This window comes from Quercus lobata, unplaced genomic scaffold (assembly GCF_001633185.2).
Source record: "Quercus lobata isolate SW786 unplaced genomic scaffold, ValleyOak3.0 Primary Assembly Scq3eQI_1872, whole genome shotgun sequence".
NCBI lineage: Eukaryota > Viridiplantae > Streptophyta > Magnoliopsida > Fagales > Fagaceae > Quercus > Quercus lobata.
The window spans coordinates 103,249-131,226 of NW_022154726.1; the positions used below are offsets into that span (position 1 = coordinate 103,249).

The 27,978-nt window shown below is 33.6% G+C and overlaps 2 protein-coding genes across 2 annotated transcripts; one reads left to right on the top strand and one right to left on the bottom strand.

Annotated features, from left to right (window-relative positions):
- Positions 1–6,573: 6,573 nt before the first annotated feature.
- LOC115973158 (pleiotropic drug resistance protein 3-like) lies at positions 6,574–17,611 on the top strand. Its single transcript, XM_031093402.1, has 23 exons — positions 6,574–6,981; positions 7,741–7,864; positions 8,044–8,129; positions 8,316–8,400; positions 8,714–8,873; positions 9,262–9,338; positions 9,422–9,475; positions 9,582–9,672; positions 10,166–10,467; positions 10,545–10,826; positions 10,924–11,237; positions 11,332–11,492; positions 11,564–11,667; positions 11,752–11,905; positions 11,991–12,134; positions 12,246–12,319; positions 12,410–12,742; positions 13,364–13,654; positions 14,838–14,921; positions 15,629–15,762; positions 15,956–16,183; positions 16,849–17,020; positions 17,139–17,611. Exons 1-23 carry the CDS (start codon positions 6,647–6,649, stop codon positions 17,475–17,477), a joined length of 4,128 nt encoding a protein of 1,375 aa, XP_030949262.1. The 5' UTR covers positions 6,574–6,646; the 3' UTR covers positions 17,478–17,611.
- A 440-nt stretch (positions 17,612–18,051) lies between these two features.
- Positions 18,052–27,975, bottom strand: LOC115973151 (pleiotropic drug resistance protein 3-like; the record flags this gene model as incomplete). The annotated part of the gene is made up of 22 exons (XM_031093395.1): positions 18,052–18,573; positions 18,692–18,863; positions 19,529–19,756; positions 19,950–20,083; positions 20,791–20,874; positions 22,058–22,348; positions 22,970–23,302; positions 23,393–23,466; positions 23,578–23,721; positions 23,807–23,960; positions 24,045–24,148; positions 24,220–24,380; positions 24,475–24,788; positions 24,886–25,167; positions 25,245–25,546; positions 26,041–26,131; positions 26,238–26,291; positions 26,376–26,452; positions 26,840–26,999; positions 27,313–27,397; positions 27,584–27,669; positions 27,853–27,975. Coding segments are annotated over 22 exons (3,792 nt in total), but the record flags the coding sequence as incomplete, so codon positions are not given.
- Positions 27,976–27,978: the final 3 nt, after the last annotated feature.

A 27,978-nucleotide genomic window follows, 5' to 3' on the forward strand; every position in this document is an offset into this window, starting at 1 on the left:
CAAACTGATGGTCAAACTGAAATAGTAAATAGGACTTTGTCTACTCTATTAAGGGCAGTCATTAAAAAGAACATCAAAACATGGGAAGAATGTTTACCACATGTTGAGTTTGCATATAATAGAGCTATTCATTCTGCTACCAAATTTTCGCCATTTGAAATTGTGTATGGGTTTAATCCTTTAACTCCATTGGATTTATCTCATTTACCTTTGATGGAGCACGTTAATTTAGATGGCAAAAAGAAAGCTGACTTTGCGAAGCAGATTCATGAGAAGGCAATACTCAACATTGAGCGAAGAACGGAGCAATATGCCACACAAGCCAACAAGGGACGTCACAAACTGGTTTTTGAACCCGAAAATTGGGTTTGGCTGCATATGAGAAAAGAAAGATTCCCGACGAAAAGATGTTCTAAATTGCTCCCAAGAGGAGATGGTCCCTTCCAAGTCCTCGAGCGTATCAATGACAACGCTTACAAGCTAGATTTACCTGGTAAGTACGATGTAAGTGCCACTTTTAATGTTATTGATTTAAGTCCTTTTGATGTAGGTGATGATTTGAGGGCAAATCCTTTTCAAGAGGAGGGGAATGATGGAGATTAAGGCACTGCTTCGAAGGATCTCGTTCAAGTACCAATTGGGCCGGTTACAAGAGTACGAGCAAAGAAGTTCAAGGATGTACTCAATGGACTCATCCAAGAGTTATGGGCTCAAGCAAACTCGTGGAGGCCCATTGAGCATGATCCACGTGGGCAACAAAAAATCGTCACCTTGATTCAAGTTCTAGAAGGATCCAGTCAAGGCTAAGAATTGACATGAAATATTTTGGGTCTATGTAAAAAACGTTATTCTAGGTTTAGGTGATTTATTTCCTTATTTTTAGGTGTATTTAATACTTTTTAGGTCAAACTTTATTCCTAATATGGTTAGGTATTAATTAGGAGTTATTTTAGAATATATTTTATTGTCTGTTAAGTTTTAAGGAGCCCTTAAATAGTCATCTAAGTCTGTAAACGTTTTTCAGACATTATTGATAAAACTTGTGAGGTTTATTCTCTTTGGTTCTTTGAAGAACTACTTGAACTTATCGGGAATTCCCGTGGCGTTTATCTCGACTTATCAAACGGAGTTTCCACCACCGTTTGTGGCGTCTTCCTTATACCGAGGTTCTTGTTTGTCATAAACAACGGGTCGAGGTCTTCCATTTGAATTTGTCCATAGAACGATCTTGGGTTTCTTTTCGTTGTTGGGTCTCGTTATTCTTAACGGGGTTCACATCACCTTGGGCTTAGTATGAAGTGGGCCGGGATTGCCAAATTCTTTGGCCCCATAGTAATCTTCCTTTCAGTTTTATTAATAAAGTGATATCATAGTTCATAGAATCAAAGGGAGAAATGGAAACTGTCATGTAGTTCAACTTCTGCTGCGTAGGATAGACAAGGTTAACATCAACAAAAATATATGTGAAAAGATAAGGTTTCTTTCTTTTCTGTTCTTTTTTAATTTTTAATTTTTAATTTTTTTTGTGGCTGAAAGTATAAAGGTAAAGGTTGAGTTGATAGATAAAATAGACAAACAGTTGCTTGAGTATGAGAAAAATATCAATAAAGTTGGATAATTTTAAAAGGGTTCGGTTAATGTGTGTCTTTAAGGCACACATTAAGCTTTTTATTTTTGAAAATATTTTATCGGGAATTAAAAAAGCTATCATTACTTTTTTAATTCTTAAGAAATTTTTTTCTAAAAATGGAAACTAATATGTGCCCTAAGGGCACACATTAGTAAAATCCATTTTTAAAAAAGGAAGAATCCCTTAACTCCCATACTCAAATTTAATTTAAGGGTACACATTAATAAAATCCATTTAAAAAAAAAGGGAGAATCCCTTAACTCCCCTACTCAAATTTAATTTAATAAATAATTAAAAATGAACACATAGTCAGATCCTTAAGTTATGTCAATGTTTATTTGATATATTAAACAAAATGAACTGTCACAGTCCAGCTAAATCCAAATCGTTTTCTGAAAAAATAATAATAATAATAATCCAAAGCGAAAAGGGTTTTGGTCTTGTCTTAGTGGGAACTCCCTCGTTAATTATAAAGGTTCTCAAGAGACAGGTACACCATGTTTTGTCTGATAGGTCATTGGTAGGACAAGAAATAAATTAAAGTGGTTTATTGAACAATACAATCACATAATTGAATGAAGTCACGTAATTGAATTTATTAGTTAAGGAATCTAAAGTACATTTTGAAATGACTCAAATTTGGTTTTTGAAATGGCTCAAATTTGTATCAACCTCGAACTATTTCGAGTCTTAGTTCGTCTATGAACAGTTTATTTTGTTGAAATAGAAATTTTTTTGATAAAAATACTATAAATAAAGTTAAAAGATAATTAAAATAGTATAGTAAGACTTATGAATAATATCAAAAAATACAATGAGACCATAAAAAAAAACTAAATAGTAAAAAAAAGGCACTTTTTAAGTTTTTCCCAAATGCAAACTTAGTGGCTAATGAATTGCCTTTCATAGTTTCATCGCCTAAGAAAAAAATAAGAATATATATATATATATATATACATGAGTTGGGTTCAAGTTACACCTAGTGTAATTTTAAGTAATGTTACACTAATCGATATTTTTTAATTCAATGCAAATTTTGACAAATTCATCATTAGATTATATTTTATTCGTATATTCTCCATGCTTGCAAAATTTTAAGATGATAAAAAATTAATAGCTATGTTATCAATTAATTATTTAAATTTAAATTTTTATAGTTTAAAATAATGCATAAAAGATAAGCTTATAGATTGAATGGTAAATAATATCCAATTGACATAAAAATTGGCATAAGTGTTAAGAACATATAGAACATGTAATTCAACGGTGTGATTTTCAAAATATGAATTTTATAACAAGTTATTGGGTAATGTAACATTACTTAGAGTTACACCAAATGTAACTTGAATTTAACCTTATATATATATATATATATATATATTAAAGAGTAATATTTTTTTATTGCTACGCTTTTATTAAACCACATTAGCGACCATATCATCCCCATATTTCCAATACTTTCACTCACCTTTTAAACTATTTTTCTCTTTATTAATTTATCACTGTAAAATTACACTTTCTCTAACTTTTATCTTTTTATTTTTCCATTATTTTATACATTAACATTACAATTTCTTCATCCCTCCATTTTCCTTTAATTTTGACTATTCTTTTCCCATTTTTATTTACTATAAAAATTTATTATTCTCTCTTCCATTCAATCTATATATATTTTGCCCACACAAAAAGGTGAATACTTTATCTCTCTCCTCTCTCTCTCTCTCTCTCTCTCTCTCTCTCTCTCTCTCTCTCTCTCTCTCTCTCTCTCTCTCTCTCTCTCTCTCTCTCTCTCTCTGTGCATTCAATCTATATATATTTTGCCCACACAAAAAGGTGAATACTTCCTCTGTGTCTGTGTGTGTGTGTGTGTGGTCCTTTATCTTTTATTTCTTTTGGTAAATTTTTAATTCTTTATTGCATCTTTACTTTAGGTTGATGAATTTTGTGTTGAACTCTACTTTGGTGTGTGTGTGTGTGTAGTCCTTTATCTTTTATTTCTTTTGGTGAATTTTTAATTATTTATTGCATCTTTACTTTAGGTTGATGAATTTTGTGGTGAACTCTACTTTGGTTTAATGTGATTTGGTTATATTTTAATTTGTTATCTTTTTCTTTTCTTTTCTTTCATTATATATTAATATATAATAATATAATGTTATTTTATATGTAGTATGACTTGGATAATTTGGTATTTACAACTATACATTTTCTTTTGAGTATTATTCTATTCATTTTATTTTATATGAATTTGCTATTTCTCTCATATTCTCTCCCAAAAAAGGTGACTACTCTCTCTCTCTCTCTCAATTTTTTATTCTTTCTTGCAATTTAAATTTTGATTGATGAATTTTTTTATTTTTTTTAATCTCTAGTTTGGGTTTATATATTGTGGTGGTTTGTTTTTAAGTTCCCCATCACATGTACTCTTTTCACCTCTTATAGTTTTCGTTTGAGTTAATTCTTACATATTTTGGAAGTAAGAATTTCAGTTTATATCAAAATACAATCTACATGACTATTTATTTAAATGTGTCTATAAATTATTTAAGTAATATCAATTGTAAATTTGTGATGAGTTTGATTATCATGATAATCTACTTAAGAGAATGAGAAATTTAAATCATTAATTTGAAACTTAAAATGGTACTGTCATACCAAAAAAAAAAAAAAAAAACTATAACAAAAGTATGAAAAAATATAAACCACTTCAAAAAATAATAATATCAATCAAACACACTCAATTGTTTTTAATTAAAAAACACTCAAAATAATAGAATAATATATTTGTAATATTATACATATACCACATTACAAAATAATTATATATATTCTCACACATCGTGTAGACAAGCAACTAAAAAAAATAAAAGCAGAGCAGCAGCAATAAGCCAGATATATAAATTTCTCCATTTCCTTTCATTTAAAAAAACCAGATATTATCTCTCGAACTTCCATTACTATATATATTTATATATATTTAAATGAAAAAAGAACTTCCATTGAAAGTTGTAGTTCAGATTTGACAACATCATATATTGTCAAACCGGTGATTTGACATAAGGCGTGTGGAGTGGAGAACAATATCTTTCCCAATGATGATGATTGATACGGCATATCGTTTGAATAAAATGGTGGGGGACAAACCTTTTAATTTCCGGGTCAGCAAGGGAAATGAATTATTGTTTCCTCACTAATTTAAGAATGATATGTACGTCAAAAAAAAAAAAAGAATAATATCATAAGATATTCATTACCACGTCATCAAGAATGATGTCACAAGACACCATAATAGTCCAATGCACAAACCGTTGGGTTGTAAATTGACGTTAGTTTAATTAACCGGTTACCTAAATTGATCTAAATAAAAAAGGCACACCGCAACAGATTGATTGCTATATATAACTTCACATTAAACACCGATAAGATCTTCGATAATTGGTGTTAGAGACTTTGCTTAGTACAAAATCCTTGGTGTACAAAAATCACAACAATGTATAATTCGTTCTTTTCTGAACTCATAGGTTCAATAGGTGGGGGCTGAGTTTTCACTCTGAAAGCCTTTCAGTCTCTACAATCTTTGAATACGTAGTGCATAATGGGTCCTTAAATAAACTCTCTATTAGGGTTAAAAAAGACCACAATTAAAGCTGACTTAAATTAAAACGTTTCAGCCAATCCCGAAGCTAGATCGATTGCCAAGTGTCAAGCTGGTGTCAAGATTTATTGAGTCTCAATTGATCGGTTGGTTTCGAAGTCTTTGGGTTTGTTCAGATTATGACTTCAATTGATGTCACTTGAACATTTTCTAGACACACTAGGCTAAGACTTGAAATACAATTAAACAAAGTTTTGGATATGGATTGCCAATAGTTAATCATTTTGGAACTAACGGGACCGGCAATAATACAAAACTAGACACAACAAGAAAACATAATTATCTAGAGTCATGGTTTATCTAGACTTTAGAGTCATGGTTTAGTGGTTTTAAATATAAACATATCACCATATTAGGATAACTTACCACTTAATCTCAAAAGTTTTTTTTTTTTTTTTTTTGAGAAACTATCTCAAAAGTTTAAGCTATCAAGTAACAGTAAATTTAATTTTTTAACTATTATTCTAACACCACTCCTCATGTGTTGGTCCATACTCTTCTTAATAAGTGAGGTCCAAAGAATTTTTAGGTTTTTTTTTTTTTAAAAATAAAATTTTAATTTTAAATGAGAAGAAGAGTAGAGACAAAGTTCAAACTCAAAATATTAGCTCTATACCTTAATAAATTACTACTTGATCACAAAGTTTAAACTATTAAAAAATTTAAATATTTAACCATTATTCTAACGTGTTAAATTTATAGAGACTAGGTTGCTTTCAAAAAAAAAAAAAAAAAAAAAAAAAAAAAAAAAGAGACCGGTCTCCATCAATAGGCAGCTGCGTATGCCATAAAGCAGAGAAGAAAGATTGAAAATCCTCGAAGAAGTTAGTTGTCCCTTTCTGCAACTATACAATCCCAACATTTAGGCCAAATTTACAAAATGTCACAATTTTAGCAAATTTTTTGAAGGCATTCTATCAAAGTTATTTAGTTATACATCATATTTTTGAAATTCAAGTTCGACAAATTTGGATTTCAACTCAAATTCGAGTTCCATATAGCTCGCATGGCATGCCAAACAGTAGAGACTGTGCTTCTTGGAACTCGAAAATGTGCTACATAATTAAATAATTTTGTCAATGTTCTTTTTTCCTTAAATTTTGCTAAAACTATGGTATTTGGAAAATTTGGTCCAACATCTAATAGTTTACATTATATTCCAAAGCAACTTGGGATCAATAAATATCTGGGAAATTGCTTTCAGCAAAAAAAAAAAAAAAAAATCTGGGATATTACTGGTTAAATTAAAAAAGCAGTGTCTTTTCTTTTCTTGGGTTATTAGAAATACAAGAAGTTGTCTACAATACTCATTATAGACAACCTCACTGAAGGCCAAGAAAAAAAAAATATCAGTTCATAAAATGGAGCTAACAACAATTGGAAAAAGCACCCAATCATCATTTCAACACCATGCTTCAACTCTCGAGGCTGGTGGAGATTCTATCATAGAGGAAGATGAGGAACTTGAGCTGCAATGGGCAGCAATTGAGAGACTACCAACATTCAAACGGCTCAGAACCTCAGTATTTGATATTGATCATGACAATGGAAGTGGAAAAGAATTTAAAGGTAAGAGAGTGACTGATGTTACCAAGCTTGAAGCAGTTGAAAGACATCTGTTTATTGAGAAGCTCATAAAGCACATTGAGAATGATAATCTCCGGTTGCTGCAGAAACTAAGAGACAGAATAGACAGGTATCTCAAATTTTAGTTCATATATAGTGAAATGCTTATCTCGTTCCAAATGCTTCGTTTACATATATTTTCTTACCAGTCAGAATAGCACTCCAAAGGCCTCTAAATTACAGATGACTGAAGCTATGTTTTTATTTCTATTATGACCTCTAACTTCAGCCTGTCACAGAACAGAATTTTCTGCAACTTATAAGTGATTAGAGTAACAATACATGTAGTTGAACTTGACTAGTTTGTTGAGAATCCACAGCTGAGCCTAAAAGTTTGGGAGCAAGGCTTAGTTGTTGTTATCATAAGTTATCAGAGCAGTAAAGCTTTTTTGGATCTTATATTAGTTAAGTACTTCGTGGTCAAAGTAAACTGGTTTTATAAAAAAAATTCCTTTGATGATACATCCAATCCACAAAATCAAACTACCATACATATCCTTGGTTGTCCTGCCCTTAGGCTTTGGCAGAATTGAAAAAATAAAGCCTTTTAATTAGTTGTAGGAATTGTTAGGTGGATAAAATCTGTGCTCAAGGGTTAGATATTTTCTTAATTTATTTAAAACTTTCTTTGATTTGTCATTAATTTTATTGTGGTGCAGGTAGAAAATGCTGGATCCTTTTTTTTTTTCTGCTTCTATCTATCTTTGTTTATCTTTTTTGTCATATGAGTTTTATGCATGTGTATATCAGTGTATATGGAACTCTTCCTGACTGACATTAGTGAGATATGTATCATTTTGATGAATTAAAAAGTGAATTTTCCTGTTAGAGTGAACGTAAAGTTACCTACTGTGGAGGTGAGATATAAGAATCTCTTTGTGGATGCAAAGTGCGAGGTAGTTCAAGGAAAGCCTCTTCCAACACTATGGAATTCCATCATGAGTCCCTTATCAGTAAGTAGGCATTTCTACCTTCTAATTGTAGAAATATCCAGGCCAACTTCCTGTTCTACCTCTAAATCCTGAGTCGAAGAAATAATACATAAAAAAAAAAAAAAAATTCCACTGTCGTCATCAGCAAAAAGAGCTACAACTTTTGATTGACAATTCTACTGAATTTATCTCTTGGACAGGTTTTTACAAAGGTAATCCAGTGCAATTCTCAAGAAGCCAAGATAAACATTTTAAAAGATGTCAGTGGCATCATCAAACCATCAAGGTAAGCCATATATATGTTCGTTGCATAGCAGCAAAGCATAAAATTTATATGGTTAGAAATTTACATTAAATCAATGCTAACAGAACCAACTCACCAAGTCAGCCAAGTTATATAAGTAGAACAGTATGCTAAGATTTGGGAGGTGGGCCAAAATTGTTCACATATGGAATTTCTCTATGAATGCAGGCTTACACTTCTTCTCGGTCCACCAGGCTGTGGGAAAACGACCTTATTATTGGCTCTTGCAGGAAAGCTTGATCAATCTCTTGACGTTAGTATTTCAAAAAACTATAGTAGACAAGCTTAAAAGCAATACAATGCTAGGAAATAAATTTTCATTCTTAAAAAAATTCAAGATTCTATGTACTTTAATTTCAAATCATAAAGAAATTACACCCAAACATGGGTAGTTTCAAAAAACATGATCAGCCATCGCATTTATGCCTTTTCATGCACATAAGGATTTCAATTACTATGAACTTAGAGGAAAATAATCTTATTTATAGTTCATATACATGTTTACAAACTAATCATATCTGGATGTCACAATCTTTACAATAATCTTCAGCTTTTCCTCACTACAGGTGGCAGGGCAAATCTCTTATAATGGCTACATGCTAGATGAGTTTATTCCACAGAAAACATCAGCTTACGTAAGCCAACATGACCTGCACCTAGCTGAGATGACTGTGAGGGAAACAATCGACTTTGCAGCACGCTGCCAGGGTGTTGGAAGCAGAGCAGGTAAGGTTCCTTGTTTCCTTCATGTAGTTATTAGCAGGGTAGTTGTGCACCCATATCAATTTATTTAATTTGAACTTATTTCTTGTTGAAGATTTCTGTTTATGAAATTTTAGTGAAAAAAAAAAAAGATAATCTACGTAAAGATCTACATGATTCAGTAGTGTGCCTATATCCACAGGAGTGAGTGGCTAATCATTCCTCTATATGAAAAACTAGGGTTTACATGTTTATACTGCCAGTCTGCCCCTATTAAAAAACCCTAACCCAGTACATTGAATTTCCTAACATACCTTACTGTACCTTGAGACATTTAAACTAGATACTTGTGTTACTTTCTCATTCAGAATATGAGCCACTACCAATAACATTTTTTTTTTCCACTCTGCAGATATCATGATGGAAGTAAGCAGAAGAGAGAAGGAAGAAGGGATTGTCCCTGACCCTGACATTGACACCTATATGAAGGTATTCATAAGTTGGCAATTTTTTTTAAAGTAATTACTAAAAGTCTTTTGAGAGTATATTAGGCAGTAACAAAATACTTGCAGGCAATATCAGTAGAAGGACAAAAAAGAAATCTCCAAACAGACTACGTTTTAAAGGTAGCTTTTCTTTAAGCAGAGCTTGATTAAAGTAGGCAATGGAATATTTCAAACAAGAAGTTTTTATCAAATTTGATGTGTAAAGTACAATATTTTGGCCTTTTAGATCCTTGGACTCGATATCTGCAGTGATACAATGGTTGGAGATGCATTGAAAAGAGGCATTTCCGGTGGCCAGAAGAAAAGGTTAACTACAGGTTGTTAAAAATGATAAACATGCTGTTAATTTCGTTTTGCTAATGATTCTACCACTACTAGCACATCTCAGTTTATAAATTCTATAAGAGGTTCCCTTGAACAAGAAAAAAAATCAATACAAGCTTGATATCTTTCTAAAAGCTTTTGTTGGGCAATCTTTTTGCTACTTCCTCCCACTTTCTTTTGTGGGGCAATTAAAATGGTTAGAATAATAGTTAAATGATAAAGTTCATAATTTCTTCACAGCTTAAACATTAGGGACAAGTGAGAATTTATCATGGTATTAGAGCATGTGGTCCTGAATTTGAACCCTGTGTCCACTCTAACTGCCATTTTAAAAGTTAAAAATCTCACATGAAGTGGTAGTTTATCAAAAATGGTCTTATATTTGTAAAACCTGTTCCCTAGTGTTGTGAGAAAAGGAAAGAAAATATTTTCCATGCAGGAATATTTTTCTCAACCCAGGGTTTTCATGGCTACTTTGCCTGGCAGGGGAGATGATTGTTGGTCCCACAAAAGCTCTTTTTATGGATGAAATATCGACTGGACTAGACAGTTCCACAACCTTTCAGATAGTTACCTGCCTTCAGCAATTGGTGCACATCACAGATACAACTGCATTAGTTTCACTTCTTCAGCCAGCTCCTGAAACATTTGATCTATTTGATGAAGTGATATTAATGGCAGAAGGGAAAATAGTATACCATGGTCCTCGAACTCATGTACTTCAATTTTTTGAGGATTGTGGTTTCAAGTGCCCAGAAAGAAAAGGTGCTGCAGACTTCCTTCAGGAGGTGAGAGAACATGATTCCTGTTTACAGTTGACATTAATCCTAATTGTTTCATACGCTCAAATTTCAAACATTTGCAGGTTATCTCCAGGAAGGATCAAGAACAATACTGGTACCATGCTGACCTTCCATACAATTATGTTTCAGTGGATCAGTTCTCTCAAAGGTTCAAAGCTAGTTCTTTAGGACAGAAGTTAAATGATGAGCTCTCAAAACCATATGATAAATCTAAGAGCCACAATAGTGCCTTGTCATTTGATATTTACTCTTTGAGCAAATGGGAGATGTTCAAAGCTTGCATGGCCAGAGAGCTACTTCTCATGAAACGGAATTCATTTGTCTATATTTTCAAAACGATGCAGGTGATAATTTACTCATATGACTACTTAGGCTGGTGCATCTACAATAACATTCTCAATCACATTAAACTAACACATTTCCCCTTCCTTTATCCTGCAGCTCATCATCACTGCATTTATTACAATGACAGTATTTATGCGTACTCAAACAACTGTCGACTTGATCGGTGCCAATTATTTTTTGGGCTGTCTATTTTATACAATTGTAAGACTCATGACTAATGGAGTTGCAGAGTTGTCCTTGACAATCACTAGACTTCCAGTGGTTTACAAGCAAAGATCATTCTATCTGTATCCGGCATGGGCATATTCTATTCCAGCATCTCTCCTAAAGATTCCACTTTCTTTGGTTGATTCAATACTTTGGACAGTAATGACTTACTATATTGTTGGGTATAGCCCTGAGGTAGAAAGGTAAGTACTTTTCAAAATCCAATTGAACAAAAATATTAGAAGGATAATCTCTCTCTCTTTAAGCATTAATATACATTTTCTACATATGGCTTAGGTTCTTCTTCCAGTTCCTTTTGCTGTTTGCTCTACATCTAGAATCAACGTCCATGTGTCGTTTCATTGCCTCAGTTTTCCGGACTATGGTTACTGCATCAACTTGTGGTGCTTTGATCTTAGTATTAATCTTTTTGTTTGGAGGCTTCATTATTCCTCGACGTGAGTATAAATTATTTGCTTTGATTCTCAGGGATAACAACTAGACTACTTACAGAGTTTCTTCTTTGTAGCCTCTTTACCACCTTGGTTGAGATGGGGTTTCTGGCTTTCTCCCATGAGTTATGCGGAAATAGGTATAGCACTGAATGAATTTCTTGCTCCACGATGGCAAAAGGTACTTTGAAGAAGACCTAATATTTTTTTGCCATGCTAATTTACAAGAGCAACTAAATAGCTTTAGCTCATTCTCATTTTGTAGGTTTCGAAAGGAAACATGACCATAGGAATGGAGGTTCTAACTACTCATGGTTTGAACTTTGATGGCTATTTCTATTGGATATCATTGGGAGCTTTGTTCGGGTTCACAATACTTTTCGATATTGGATTTATCTTAGCCTTAACTTACATAAAGCGTAAGTTCATTTCAATTAATAAACAAGCATAAAGATTGAATTTTTAAATTTCATCCATTCACCTGTTAGCCTATCATGAATACAGCTCCAAAGATTTCTCGAGCTATTATTTCAAAAAAAAATTTCTCTCAGCTACGAGGAACAGATGATTGTAATGGAAGCGCAGAGCTGGATAACCAATCAACTCTAGCTACTTCTCTGCAAACTACTGTAGAAACAAGAAATTCTGGTAAGATAAAACTGTTAGCCAATAAGTTAGTTAACAAAAAAATTAATTCTCAATACAGTAAATAAATTTTTGGTTCTAAGATGATACAAGAGAATGTGGTTGGTTGTACAGGGAGGCTGGTCCTGCCATTTGAGCCCTTGACAATATCATTTAAAGATGTGCAATACTTTGTTGATACCCCTCCGGTAATCAAGTGCAAATGATGATTCACATATGATTATTTTGAATATGTATACAAGGTAGAACTTACTTGTTACTACATTCCTTCTGCACAGGAAATGAGAGAGATGGGTTTCAGTCAGAAAAAGCTTCAGTTGCTTCGTGATATTACAGGAGCATTTAGGCCAGGAATTCTTACAGCACTTATGGGCGTAAGTGGAGCTGGAAAAACAACTCTCATGGACGTCCTCTCTGGGAGGAAAACTGGAGGTACTGTTGAAGGAGATATAAGAATAGGAGGGTATCCCAAGGTCCAGAAGACATTTGCAAGAATATCAGGTTACTGTGAGCAGAATGATATACATTCTCCATGGATTACTGTAAAAGAATCAGTGACATACTCGGCTTGGTTGCGATTGCCACCTGAGATTGATTCAGACACAAAAGCTGTATGATATCCTCCAGTTCCTCTCCATAGTTATCAATAGTACTATCGTATAGAATTTCAAACAATTTCTGAAGGGACTCAAAATTTCAAGATTGTCTGCATTACTAAATTAAGCCTTATACCAACTATATGGACTGGCTACAAGAGTCTTTAGCAATCTAAGTCAAATTCAATAATTATTGTAACGATAAGAAAATAGAGAAGGCATTGGTGGGTCTAATGGAGTGAATCTTCAAGTTTTTGATTTGTCATGGGGATTGTGACTGTTGACTTTTGATTAAGATCAATACATGACATTGTCCCAAAAAAATATTGGCATGACAGAAACTTAATGACTTGAGACTTGTGTCCACTAATGTGTAACATTTTTAACACTTAAACAACCACTGTAATTTGCTTAAAATTTGTGGGAAAAACAAGAGAATGATAAGGAGATTTCAAATCATGTTTAGATAAATGCATAAAACCCTGAATATTGGTGCAAATGGCACAAACAAACAATAACTGATACTAGTACGTAAAATTTCTATTGAAGTTAGTATACTGCTATAGATACTCTATGAATTACATGGTCTACAATATTATAATGCATTCATAACAGTCTCTATAATATGTCATGCAGAGATTTGTAGAAGAAGTTATTGAAACAATTGAACTTGATGGTATCAAAGATTCGTTAGTTGGAATTCCAGGCCAAAGTGGCCTATCTACTGAACAACGTAAAAGGCTGACAATTGCAGTGGAGCTTGTTTCAAATCCATCAATAATATTTATGGATGAACCTACATCGGGTTTAGATGCGAGAGCAGCTGCAATTGTCATGCGTGCAGTGAAGAATGTAGTATCCACAGGAAGGACAACGGTTTGCACCATCCACCAACCAAGCATTGACATATTCGAGGCTTTCGATGAGGTAGAAGAAATAGTGCCTTATTTTAGAAAATTACGACATACTCCAGCTTTTAATATTGAGATTATAAGATTTATCTACTAACAAATTTTGGCTAAATTATCCTGGCCGTAAAATTAGAAGTCATCTCATTCTTTTTGGGCTAATTATACTACAGGGTCTTTGTAGGGAGCATGTTGTTGGTATCTTGTCATCCGAGGAACATTGACCTGTCAAATGATTACAGTAGATTTGCTTTTCCTGTGCTAAAATCTACCTAAAAATCATATTTCTATCTTCTGGGTAGCTTTTATAGGCTTTTAGTCTATGGATACAACTCAATTCAACTCAAAGGTCCTTAATCTGAACTAAATGTGGGTCATAATATGGATTGTTATGTTATCCTATCCACAGCTATATAATTAGTTACCTGAAAAGTTTATGATATTTTTCTACCTGAATCCGCATCATTTTTGGTATTGCTTTTGCTTTCTTATCTAGAACAGTTAGAACTTGAGCCTAGTATTACAAATAACTCAAGAATGTACAAAAATACTAAGTTTTTTTTATGAGAAAGCAGATTTGAGCCTATTGCTTGTTCCAAGAGAGTGCTCTTGAAGAGTTGAACCCATTCTTGTGCTTCTAAGCAACTTAGCCTTTAATTTTGTTAGACTTAATGGTTAAGTGATTAAATTCATCATTTCCTAACAGCTTAAGCTTTTGGGACAATTGGTAATTTAATATGGTATCAGAGCAGTACTTATGGTTAAGTGATTAAATTCACCATTTCCTAACAGCTTACGCTTTTGGGATAATTGGTAATTTAACAAATTTCATTTCAAATCCTACCTGCCTATTGTTTTGTATGCACCAGTCATTCTAAAGCAACATGCTCTGCAATTTTTCCTTCCTCATAGTTGTGGATGAGCAAACTATACTAACATTATCCATCACTCTTTAGTATCTTTCTTACTATGATTTTGATGTTCTGTGCATAGTACAAAATTAAAATATATCACAATTTTGAGCATTTCATCAAAGTTTTATCTTTACTTAGATTTATATGGTATCTCAAACCATGAGGACAAATTGCTAAATTTATTAAGATAACATGAGGCACATGTTCGACTGTAAAATATTTTCTGTAATCTTCTTAGTATTGCTATTAAATGATATTTTGTACAACTCAGTAATCTTTTTGGTGCAGTTGATTCTAATGAAAACTGGAGGACAGATCATTTATTCTGGAATTCTAGGTCATCATTCAAGTAAACTTATTGAATATTTTGAGGTATGCCAGACTGCCAGCAATTTATGTTGTAACAAGCAAGCAAATTTCTAGTCATAACACTGAACATTCTTTTATAGCATGTTGTTTCCTTGCGTGGATAGACAACTGACGGATACTAAAACCATCTGTATATGTAATAAATAGACGCATGAGAAGGATAAATTTTTGGCTGAATAACATACATAACTTTACTTGCATAAGACATGGCAATTAACATTGAATCATACAAGTTAAAGAGAGAATCTCTAGTGCATGTAAAAGTTGAGTTCCACCAAAAGCTTAAACAAAAATTGGGTCTTCAATCCCAAGAAAATTCTAGTTAAAGTTTCCAAAGTGTTCTGAAATCATTACATAGGTTTCTAAATGTGCTATTATCTTCTGCATATTGATTAATCCAAGAATGTACATATCAATTTCCAGAGTGCTTGAACTATATCTACATACGCCAGTAACCTCCTCCACCTGTCCAGTCCCTGCAGGAAGTGTTAACGTCTTACCTTATTTTGGTGGAATTAGTGATTATTATTTACCCACAAAACATCACAATCATTAAAGGGAATATATAATACTCCAAACAAAAAACTTGAAAAGTTAAAAATGCTCACCATTGACTATCTTTCACTTCTTTAAATTTGACAATATTAAATAAATCCAAGCATGTAGGTTGCTATAAATCACTGATTTCAATATATTTTTCTATTCAACAGGGTATTGCTGGTGTGCCAAAGATCAAAAATAATTATAATCCAGCAACATGGATGTTAGAAGTTACTTCTGCTTCAGTAGAAGCAGATCTTGATATAGATTTTTCCAGAATTTATAAGGATTCACCTCTGCATCGGTTAGTATATATTTACTAAGATTGATAGGAAAGCTTTGTTGCAAATTATGTCGAATTAATTTCCTAAAAAGGCATGCATCACTCTATCTATCAAATTTAAACTTTTCCCAATCGTTTACACATGGTTATGACTTATGATAATTCTATTTGGTTTCTAATTAATTATAATCTTTTTATTGTTCTTGTATTCTAGTGACACCATCAAGTTGGTAAGACAGTTGAGTGAGCCACAGCCAGGTTCAAGAGACTTGCACTTTCCCACTCCTTATGCACAAAGTGGTTGGGTGCAGTTTATGGCATGCCTATGGAAACAACACTTATCTTATTGGAGAAGTCCTGAATACAACTTGGCACGTTTCCTATTTATAATTGCTGCAGCACTGTTGTTTGGGGCAGTCTTTTGGCAGAAAGGAAAGGAGATGTAAGCATCTAGATATACATGCATACATTTAGATAACAATTTTTTTAGAAAATTTTAAAGTACATGCATCTAGACATACATATGCATTGAGATAACGAGATCTCTGAAAAAAAAAACTTTGGGATATATTTTTCTATTTCATTGTTCTTTTAACTCTTATTTTAACTCAGAAGGGGGGTGGGGAAGGTTGTATGCAGTGCACAAAGCTCCCACTTATGGGGGGTTTGGGAAAGGTCATGATAGGTAGTCTTATCCCAATTTATTGAAACGACTGATTTCCGGACTCAAATCCGCTACTTGTTGCTTTTGGTGGAAGACATTTGCCATCACACATAGGCCCAACCTCTTAGTTTTTGGAGGAAAATAGAATAGAAAATTTCTTGTGTTTATTCTTAATAATAAATTTCTTTCAAAAGACAAAACATTGAAAACCACTATGATGCAGTCTTTTTCATTTCCTTCATTACTTTAATAAAAAAAAAAAACATGTCAAACACTCTGTCATTACCATCCTTATAAATCCATGGTAATAAACAAAAATTACAAGCTTGATTGAACTTTTGTTTATTAATTGTGGATATTATAAAGCTTCCTGCAGCTAATATTTGTAGTAGACTGGCATGTGAAGCTTTTAAATTCCTTCTTTTTCTTCTTTCTTTCCAAAGAAACACTGAGCAGGATTTGTTCAACATCCTTGGATCAATGTATATGGCTGTAATATTCTTGGGCTTAAACAACTGTTCAACAGTTCTTCCATATGTGGCAACTGAGCGCACTGTTCTGTACCGGGAAAAATTCGCAGGAATGTACTCCCCAAATGCCTACTCATTTGCACAGGTTTGATAGTGCTTTTATCAAAGAACAACAATTTTTTTCTTTTACAAAATCAATTGTATTGTCTTGATATTTGATGAATAACAAGGGTAATAACTTTTTTTTTTTTTTAATGTTGAAGGTGATCATGGAAATACCTTATGTAATTTTGCAAACAATTTTGTATGTGGCCATTACATATCCAGCAATAGGATTCTACTGGTCAGCTTACAAGGTCTTTTGGTACTTCTATGCCACATTCTGTTCTCTTCTCTACTTTGTATATTTAGGGATGCTGCTAGTTTCAATGAGCACAAGTATCGATGTAGCTTCCATACTGGCAGCTGCAATCTACACCATATTGAACATTTTCTCAGGCTTCCTTATGCCAGGACCGGTAAACCCTTTCAACTCTTCTATAAGTAGTCACTTAGAATGCTGGTTTAATCTTATAAACAGGAAAAATATGTTAAATGGATAGAAGCATTTATAAACACACAAGGGATATCTTCCTCTGTACCAAGAACATTCTCATTCTTAGAATATTCATTACCTTGTCTATCTGATGTTTAACATGATGAAAATGAGAATGCAAAAATAATGTAGTGAGTTACCACTTCTTACCGAAGTTTCCTAGAAAGGTGGAAGAGCATTAGAGAAAAATTTTCCATGCATGTGCCCAAACTTTTTGCTATTTCCCAATAGAGTGATTTTATATATGGCTACTCGGCATAAGCCCTTACAAACTGCATGATAACTTTTAAAGACTATTTGCAAATCCCTAGTACCGCATGCAGACATGTGTAAGGAAGAAACTGAAAGTGGTGTTACTATCTTCTGTGAAAGGAAAATGCTATAGTACTACCAAACTGAGGTGACAATCAATTGATTTGGTGCTACATCAACAACATGATAAATAAATTTCTGATTACTTTTTTTTTTTTTTTTTTTTTTTGTCTTTAAAAGTTGACATGCAGTTTGTAAGGCTTATGCAGTAGCCATATATAACATCACTCTATGGAAATAGCAAAAAGTTTTGGGGGCACATGCAGAAAATTTTTCTCTAATGCTCTTCCACCTTTCTAGGAAACTTCGGTAAGAAGTGGTAACTCACTACATTATTTTTGCATTCTCATTTTCATCATGTTAAACATCAGATAGACAAGGTAATGAATATTCTAAGAATGAGAATGTTCTTGGTACAGAGGAAGATATCCCTTGTGTGTTTATAAATGCTTCTATCCATTTAACATATTTTTCCTGTTTATAAGATTAAACCAGCATTCTAAGTGACTACTTATAGAAGAGTTGAAAGGGTTTACCGGTCCTGGCATAAGGAAGCCTGAGAAAATGTTCAATATGGTGTAGATTGCAGCTGCCAGTATGGAAGCTACATCGATACTTGTGCTCATTGAAACTAGCAGCATCCCTAAATATACAAAGTAGAGAAGAGAACAGAATGTGGCATAGAAGTACCAAAAGACCTTGTAAGCTGACCAGTAGAATCCTATTGCTGGATATGTAATGGCCACATACAAAATTGTTTGCAAAATTACATAAGGTATTTCCATGATCACCTTCAACATTAAAAAAAAAAAAAAGTTATTACCCTTGTTATTCATCAAATATCAAGACAATACAATTGATTTTGTAAAAGAAAAAAATTGTTGTTCTTTGATAAAAGCACTATCAAACCTGTGCAAATGAGTAGGCATTTGGGGAGTACATTCCTGCGAATTTTTCCCGGTACAGAACAGTGCGCTCAGTTGCCACATATGGAAGAACTGTTGAACAGTTGTTTAAGCCCAAGAATATTACAGCCATATACATTGATCCAAGGATGTTGAACAAATCCTGCTCAGTGTTTCTTTGGAAAGAAAGAAGAAAAAGAAGGAATTTAAAAGCTTCACATGCCAGTCTACTACAAATATTAGCTGCAGGAAGCTTTATAATATCCACAATTAATAAACAAAAGTTCAATCAAGCTTGTAATTTTTGTTTATTACCATGGATTTATAAGGATGGTAATGACAGAGTGTTTGACATGTTTTTTTTTTTTATTAAAGTAATGAAGGAAATGAAAAAGACTGCATCATAGTGGTTTTCAATGTTTTGTCTTTTGAAAGAAATTTATTATTAAGAATAAACACAAGAAATTTTCTATTCTATTTTCCTCCAAAAACTAAGAGGTTGGGCCTATGTGTGATGGCAAATGTCTTCCACCAAAAGCAACAAGTAGCGGATTTGAGTCCGGAAATCAGTCGTTTCAATAAATTGGGATAAGACTACCTATCATGACCTTTCCCAAACCCCCCATAAGTGGGAGCTTTGTGCACTGCATACAACCTTCCCCACCCCCCTTCTGAGTTAAAATAAGAGTTAAAAGAACAATGAAATAGAAAAATATATCCCAAAGTTTTTTTTTTCAGAGATCTCGTTATCTCAATGCATATGTATGTCTAGATGCATGTACTTTAAAATTTTCTAAAAAAATTGTTATCTAAATGTATGCATGTATATCTAGATGCTTACATCTCCTTTCCTTTCTGCCAAAAGACTGCCCCAAACAACAGTGCTGCAGCAATTATAAATAGGAAACGTGCCAAGTTGTATTCAGGACTTCTCCAATAAGATAAGTGTTGTTTCCATAGGCATGCCATAAACTGCACCCAACCACTTTGTGCATAAGGAGTGGGAAAGTGCAAGTCTCTTGAACCTGGCTGTGGCTCACTCAACTGTCTTACCAACTTGATGGTGTCACTAGAATACAAGAACAATAAAAAGATTATAATTAATTAGAAACCAAATAGAATTATCATAAGTCATAACCATGTGTAAACGATTGGGAAAAGTTTAAATTTGATAGATAGAGTGATGCATGCCTTTTTAGGAAATTAATTCGACATAATTTGCAACAAAGCTTTCCTATCAATCTTAGTAAATATATACTAACCGATGCAGAGGTGAATCCTTATAAATTCTGGAAAAATCTATATCAAGATCTGCTTCTACTGAAGCAGAAGTAACTTCTAACATCCATGTTGCTGGATTATAATTATTTTTGATCTTTGGCACACCAGCAATACCCTGTTGAATAGAAAAATATATTGAAATCAGTGATTTATAGCAACCTACATGCTTGGATTTATTTAATATTGTCAAATTTAAAGAAGTGAAAGATAGTCAATGGTGAGCATTTTTAACTTTTCAAGTTTTTTGTTTGGAGTATTATATATTCCCTTTAATGATTGTGATGTTTTGTGGGTAAATAATAATCACTAATTCCACCAAAATAAGGTAAGACGTTAACACTTCCTGCAGGGACTGGACAGGTGGAGGAGGTTACTGGCGTATGTAGATATAGTTCAAGCACTCTGGAAATTGATATGTACATTCTTGGATTAATCAATATGCAGAAGATAATAGCACATTTAGAAACCTATGTAATGATTTCAGAACACTTTGGAAACTTTAACTAGAATTTTCTTGGGATTGAAGACCCAATTTTTGTTTAAGCTTTTGGTGGAACTCAACTTTTACATGCACTAGAGATTCTCTCTTTAACTTGTATGATTCAATGTTAATTGCCATGTCTTATGCAAGTAAAGTTATGTATGTTATTCAGCCAAAAATTTATCCTTCTCATGCGTCTATTTATTACATATACAGATGGTTTTAGTATCCGTCAGTTGTCTATCCACGCAAGGAAACAACATGCTATAAAAGAATGTTCAGTGTTATGACTAGAAATTTGCTTGCTTGTTACAACATAAATTGCTGGCAGTCTGGCATACCTCAAAATATTCAATAAGTTTACTTGAATGATGACCTAGAATTCCAGAATAAATGATCTGTCCTCCAGTTTTCATTAGAATCAACTGCACCAAAAAGATTACTGAGTTGTACAAAATATCATTTAATAGCAATACTAAGAAGATTACAGAAAATCTTTTACAGTCGACCATGTGCCTCATGTTATCTTAATAAATTTAGCAATTTGTCCTCATGGTTTGAGATACCATATAAATCTAAGTAAAGATAAAACTTTGATGAAATGCTCAAAATTGTGATATATTTTAATTTTGTACTATGCACAGAACATCAAAATCATAGTAAGAAAGATACTAAAGAGTGATGGATAATGTTAGTATAGTTTGCTCATCCACAACTATGAGGAAGGAAAAATTGCAGAGCATGTTGCGTTAGAATGACTGGTGCATACAAAACAATAGGCAGGTAGGATTTGAAATGAAATTTGTTAAATTACCAATTATCCCAAAAGCGTAAGCTATTAGGAAATGGTGAATTTAATCACTTAACCATAAGTACTGCTCTGATACCATATTAAATTACCAATTGTCCCAAAAGCTTAAGCTGTTAGGAAATAATGAATTTAATCACTTAACCATAAGTCTAACAAAATTAAAGGCTAAGTTGCTTAGAAGCACAAGAATGGGTTCAACTCTTCAAGAGCACTCTCTTGGAACAAGCAATAGGCTCAAATCTGCTTTCTCATAAAAAAAAACTTAGTATTTTTGTACATTCTTGAGTTATTTGTAATACTAGGCTCAAGTTCTAACTGTTCTAGATAAGAAAGCAAAAGCAATACCAAAAATGATGCGGATTCAGGTAGAAAAATATCATAAACTTTTCAGGTAACTAATTATATAGCTGTGGATAGGATAACATAACAATCCATATTACGACGCACATTTAGTTCAGATTAAGGACCTTTGAGTTGAATTGAGTTGTATCCATAGACTAAAAGCCTATAAAAGCTACCCAAAAGATAGAAATATGATTTTTAGGTAGATTTTAGCACAGGAAAAGCAAATCTACTGTAATCATTTGACAGGTCAATGTTCCTCGGATGACAATATACCAACAACATGCTCCCTACAAAGACCCTGTAGTATAATTAGCCCAAAAAGAATGAGATGACTTCTAATTTTACGGCCAGGATAATTTAGCCAAAATTTGTTAGTAGATAAATCTTATAACCTCAATATTAAAAGCTGGAGTATGTCGTAATTTTCTAAAATAAGGCACTATTTCTTCTACCTCATCGAAAGCCTCGAATATGTCAATGCTTGGTTGGTGGATGGTGCAAACCGTTGTCCTTCCTGTGGATACTACATTCTTCACTGCACGCATGACAATTGCAGCTGCTCTCGCATCTAAACCCGATGTAGGTTCATCCATAAATATTATTGATGGATTTGAAACAAGCTCCACTGCAATTGTCAGCCTTTTACGTTGTTCAGTAGATAGGCCACTTTGGCCTGGAATTCCAACTAACGAATCTTTGATACCATCAAGTTCAATTGTTTCAATAACTTCTTCTACAAATCTCTGCATGACATATTATAGAGACTGTTATGAATGCATTATAATATTGTAGACCATGTAATTCATAGAGTATCTATAGCAGTATACTAACTTCAATAGAAATTTTACGTACTAGTATCAGTTATTGTTTGTTTGTGCCATTTGCACCAATATTCAGGGTTTTATGCATTTATCTAAACATGATTTGAAATCTCCTTATCATTCTCTTGTTTTTCCCAAAAATTTTAAGCAAATTACAGTGGTTGTTTAAGTGTTAAAAATGTTACACATTAGTGGACACAAGTCTCAAGTCATTAAGTTTCTGTCATGCCAATATTTTTTTGGGACAATGTCATGTATTGATCTTAATCAAAAGTCAACAGTCACAATCCCCATGACAAATCAAAAACTTGAAGATTCACTCCATTAGACCCACCAATGCCTTCTCTATTTTCTTATCGTTACAATAATTATTGAATTTCACTTAGATTGCTAAAGACTCTTGTAGCCAGTCCATATAGTTGGTATAAGGCTTAATTTAGTAATGCAGACAATCTTGAAATTTTGAGTCCCTTCAGAAATTGTTTGAAATTCTATACGATAGTACTATTGATAACTATGGAGAGGAACTGGAGGATATCATACAGCTTTTGTGTCTGAATCAATCTCAGGTGGCAATCGCAACCAAGCTGAGTATGTCACTGATTCTTTTACAGTAATCCATGGAGAATGTATATCATTCTGCTCACAGTAACCTGATATTCTTGCAAATGTCTTCTGGACCTTGGGATACCCTCCTATTCTTATATCTCCTTCAACAGTACCTCCAGTTTTCCTCCCAGAGAGGACGTCCATGAGAGTTGTTTTTCCAGCTCCACTTACGCCCATAAGTGCTGTAAGAATTCCTGGCCTAAATGCTCCTGTAATATCACGAAGCAACTGAAGCTTTTTCTGACTGAAACCCATCTCTCTCATTTCCTGTGCAGAAGGAATGTAGTAACAAGTAAGTTCTACCTTGTATACATATTCAAAATAATCATAGGCGAATCATCATTTGCACTTGATTACCGGAGGGGTATCAACAAAGTATTGCACATCTTTAAATGATATTGTCAAGGGCTCAAATGGCAGGACCAGCCTCCCTGTACAACCAACCACATTCTCTTGTATCATCTTAGAACCAAAAATTTATTTACTGTATTGAGAATTAATTTTTTTGTTAACTAACTTATTGGCTAACAGTTTTATCTTACCAGAATTTCTTGTTTCTACAGTAGTTTGCAGAGAAGTAGCTAGAGTTGATTGGTTATCCAGCTTTACGCTTCCATTACAATCATCTGTTCCTCGTAGCTGAGAGAAATTTTTTTTTGAAATAATAGCTCGAGAAATCTTTGGAGCTGTATTCATGATAGGCTTACAGGTGAATGGATGAAATTTAAAAATTCAATCTTTATGCTTGTTTATTAATTGAAATGAACTTACGCTTTATGTAAGTTAAGGCTAAGATAAATCCAATATCGAAAAGTATTGTGAACCCGAACAAAGCTCCCAATGATATCCAATAGAAATAGCCATCAAAGTTCAAACCATGAGTAGTTAGAACCTCCATTCCTATGGTCATGTTTCCTTTCGAAACCTACAAAATGAGAATGAACTAAAGCTATTTAGTTGCTCTTGTAAATTAGCATGGCAAAAAAATATTAGGTCTTCTTCAAAGTACCTTTTGCCATCGTGGAGCAAGAAATTCATTCAGTGCTATACCTATTTCCGCATAACTCATGGGAGAAAGCCAGAAACCCCATCTCAACCAAGGTGGTAAAGAGGCTACAAAGAAGAAACTCTGTAAGTAGTCTAGTTGTTATCCCTGAGAATCAAAGCAAATAATTTATACTCACGTCGAGGAATAATGAAGCCTCCAAACAAAAAGATTAATACTAAGATCAAAGCACCACAAGTTGATGCAGTAACCATAGTCCGGAAAACTGAGGCAATGAAACGACACATGGACGTTGATTCTAGATGTAGAGCAAACAGCAAAAGGAACTGGAAGAAGAACCTAAGCCATATGTAGAAAATGTATATTAATGCTTAAAGAGAGAGAGATTATCCTTCTAATATTTTTGTTCAATTGGATTTTGAAAAGTACTTACCTTTCTACCTCAGGGCTATACCCAACAATATAGTAAGTCATTACTGTCCAAAGTATTGAATCAACCAAAGAAAGTGGAATCTTTAGGAGAGATGCTGGAATAGAATATGCCCATGCCGGATACAGATAGAATGATCTTTGCTTGTAAACCACTGGAAGTCTAGTGATTGTCAAGGACAACTCTGCAACTCCATTAGTCATGAGTCTTACAATTGTATAAAATAGACAGCCCAAAAAATAATTGGCACCGATCAAGTCGACAGTTGTTTGAGTACGCATAAATACTGTCATTGTAATAAATGCAGTGATGATGAGCTGCAGGATAAAGAAAGGGGAAATGTGTTAGTTTAATGTGATTGAGAATGTTATTGTAGATGCACCAGCCTAAGTAGTCATATGAGTAAATTATCACCTGCATCGTTTTGAAAATATAGACAAATGAATTCCGTTTCATGAGAAGTAGCTCTCTGGCCATGCAAGCTTTGAACATCTCCCATTTGCTCAAAGAGTAAATATCAAATGACAAGGCACTATTGTGGCTCTTAGATTTATCATATGGTTTTGAGAGCTCATCATTTAACTTCTGTCCTAAAGAACTAGCTTTGAACCTTTGAGAGAACTGATCCACTGAAACATAATTGTATGGAAGGTCAGCATGGTACCAGTATTGTTCTTGATCCTTCCTGGAGATAACCTGCAAATGTTTGAAATTTGAGCATATGAGACAATTAGGATTAATGTCAACTGTAAACAGGAATCATGTTCTCTCACCTCCTGAAGGAAGTCTGCAGCACCTTTTCTTTCTGGGCACTTGAAACCACAATCCTCAAAAAATTGAAGTACATGAGCTCGAGGACCATGGTATACTATTTTCCCTTCTGCCATTAATATCACTTCATCAAATAGATCAAATGTTTCAGGAGCTGGCTGAAGAAGTGAAACTAATGCAGTTGTATCTGTGATGTGCACCAATTGCTGAAGGCAGGTAACTATCTGAAAGGTTGTGGAACTGTCTAGTCCAGTCGATATTTCATCCATAAAAAGAGCTTTTGTGGGACCAACAATCATCTCCCCTGCCAGGCAAAGTAGCCATGAAAACCCTGGGTTGAGAAGAATATTCCTGCATGGAAAATATTTTCTTTCCTTTTCTCACAACACTAGGGAACAGGTTTTACAAATATAAGACCATTTTTGATAAACTACCACTTCATTTGAGATTTTTAACTTTTAAAATGGCAGTTAGAGTGGACACAGGGTTCAAATTCAGGACCACATGCTCTAATACCATGATAAATTCTCACTTGTCCCTAAGGTTTAAGCTGTGAAGAAATTATGAACTTTATCATTTAACTATTATTCTAACCATTTTAATTGCCCCACAAAAGAAAGTGGGAGGAAGTAGCAAAAAGATTGCCCAACAAAAGCTTTTAGAAAGATATCAAGCTTGTATTGATTTTTTTTTCTTGTTCAAGGGAACCTCTTATAGAATTTATAAACTGAGATGTGCTAGTAGTGGTAGAATCATTAGCAAAACGAAATTAACAGCATGTTTATCATTTTTAACAACCTGTAGTTAACCTTTTCTTCTGGCCACCGGAAATGCCTCTTTTCAATGCATCTCCAACCATTGTATCACTGCAGATATCGAGTCCAAGGATCTAAAAGGCCAAAATATTGTACTTTACACATCAAATTTGATAAAAACTTCTTGTTTGAAATATTCCATTGCCTAGTTTAATCAAGCTCTGCTTAAAGAAAAGCTACCTTTAAAACGTAGTCTGTTTGGAGATTTCTTTTTTGTCCTTCTACTGATATTGCCTGCAAGTATTTTGTTACTGCCTAATATACTCTCAAAAGACTTTTAGTAATTACTTTAAAAAAAATTTGCCAACTTATGAATACCTTCATATAGGTGTCAATGTCAGGGTCAGGGACAATCCCTTCTTCCTTCTCTCTTCTGCTTACTTCCATCATGATATCTGCAGAGTGGAAAAAAAAAATGTTATTGGTAATGGCTCATATTCTGAATGAGAAAGTAACACAAGTATCTAGTTTAAATGTCTCAAGGTACAGTAAGGTATGTTAGGAAATTCAATGTACTGGGTTAGGGTTTTTTAATAGGGGCAGACTGGCAGTATAAACATGTAAACCCTAGTTTTTCATATAGAGGAATGATTAGCCACTCACTCCCATGGATATAGGCACACTACTGAATCATGTAGATCTTTACGTAGATTATCTTCTTTTTTTTCACTAAAATTTCATAAACAGAAATCTTCAACAAGAAATAAGTTCAAATTAAATAAATTGATATGGGTGCACAACTACCCTGCTAATAACTACATGAAGGAAACAAGGAACCTTACCTGCTCTGCTTCCAACACCCTGGCAGCGTGCTGCAAAGTCGATTGTTTCCCTCACAGTCATCTCAGCTAGGTGCAGGTCATGTTGGCTTACGTAAGCTGATGTTTTCTGTGGAATAAACTCATCTAGCATGTAGCCATTATAAGAGATTTGCCCTGCCACCTGTAGTGAGGAAAAGCTGAAGATTATTGTAAAGATTGTGACATCCAGATATGATTAGTTTGTAAACATGTATATGAACTATAAATAAGATTATTTTCCTATAAGTTCATAGTAATTGAAATCCTTATGTGCATGAAAAGGCATAAATGTGATGGCTGATCATGTTTTTTGAAACTACCCATGTTTGGGTGTAATTTCTTTATGATTTGAAATTAAAGTATATAGAATCTTGAATTTTTTTAAGAATGAAAATTTATTTCCTAGCATTGTATTGCTTTTAAGCTTGTCTACTATAGTTTTTTGAAATACTAACGTCGAGAGATTGATCAAGCTTTCCTGCAAGAGCCAATAATAAGGTCGTTTTCCCACAGCCTGGCGGACCGAGAAGAAGTGTAAGCCTGCATTCATAGAGAAATTCCATAAGTGAACAATTTTGGCCCACCTCCCAAATCTTAGCATACTGTTCTACTTACATAACTTGGCTGACTTGGTGAGTTTGTTCTGTTAGCATTGATTTAATGTAAATTTCTAACCATATAAATTGTATGCTTTGTTGCTATGCAAGGAACATATATTTGGCTTACCTTGATGGTTTGATGATGCCACTGACATCTTTTAAAATGTTTATTTTGGATTCTTGAGAATTGCACTGTATTACCTTTGTAAAAACCTGTCCAAGAGATAAATTCAGTAGAATTGTCAATCAAAAGTTGTAGCTCTTTTTGCTGATGACGACAGTGGAATTTTATTTTTTATTTTTTTTATGTATTATTTCTTTGACTCAGGATTTAGAGGTAGAACAGGAAGTTGGCCTGGATATTTCTACAATTAGAAGGTAGAAATGCCTACTTACTGATAAGGGACTCATGATGGAATTCCATAGTGTTGGAAGAGGCTTTCCTTGAACTACCTCGCACTTTGCATCCACAAAGAGATTCTTATATCTCACCTCCACAGTAGGTAACTTTACGTTCACTCT

Coding starts and splice junctions, on each gene's coding strand:
- LOC115973158 (XM_031093402.1), top strand. CDS start 6,647: ATGGAGCTAACAACAATTGGAAAAAGCACCCAATCATCATTTCAACAC. Junction 10,468..10,544: donor CTGCAGACTTCCTTCAGGAG/GTGAGAGAACAT, acceptor AAACATTTGCAG/GTTATCTCCAGGAAGGATCA. Junction 14,922..15,628: donor AACTTATTGAATATTTTGAG/GTATGCCAGACT, acceptor TCTATTCAACAG/GGTATTGCTGGTGTGCCAAA.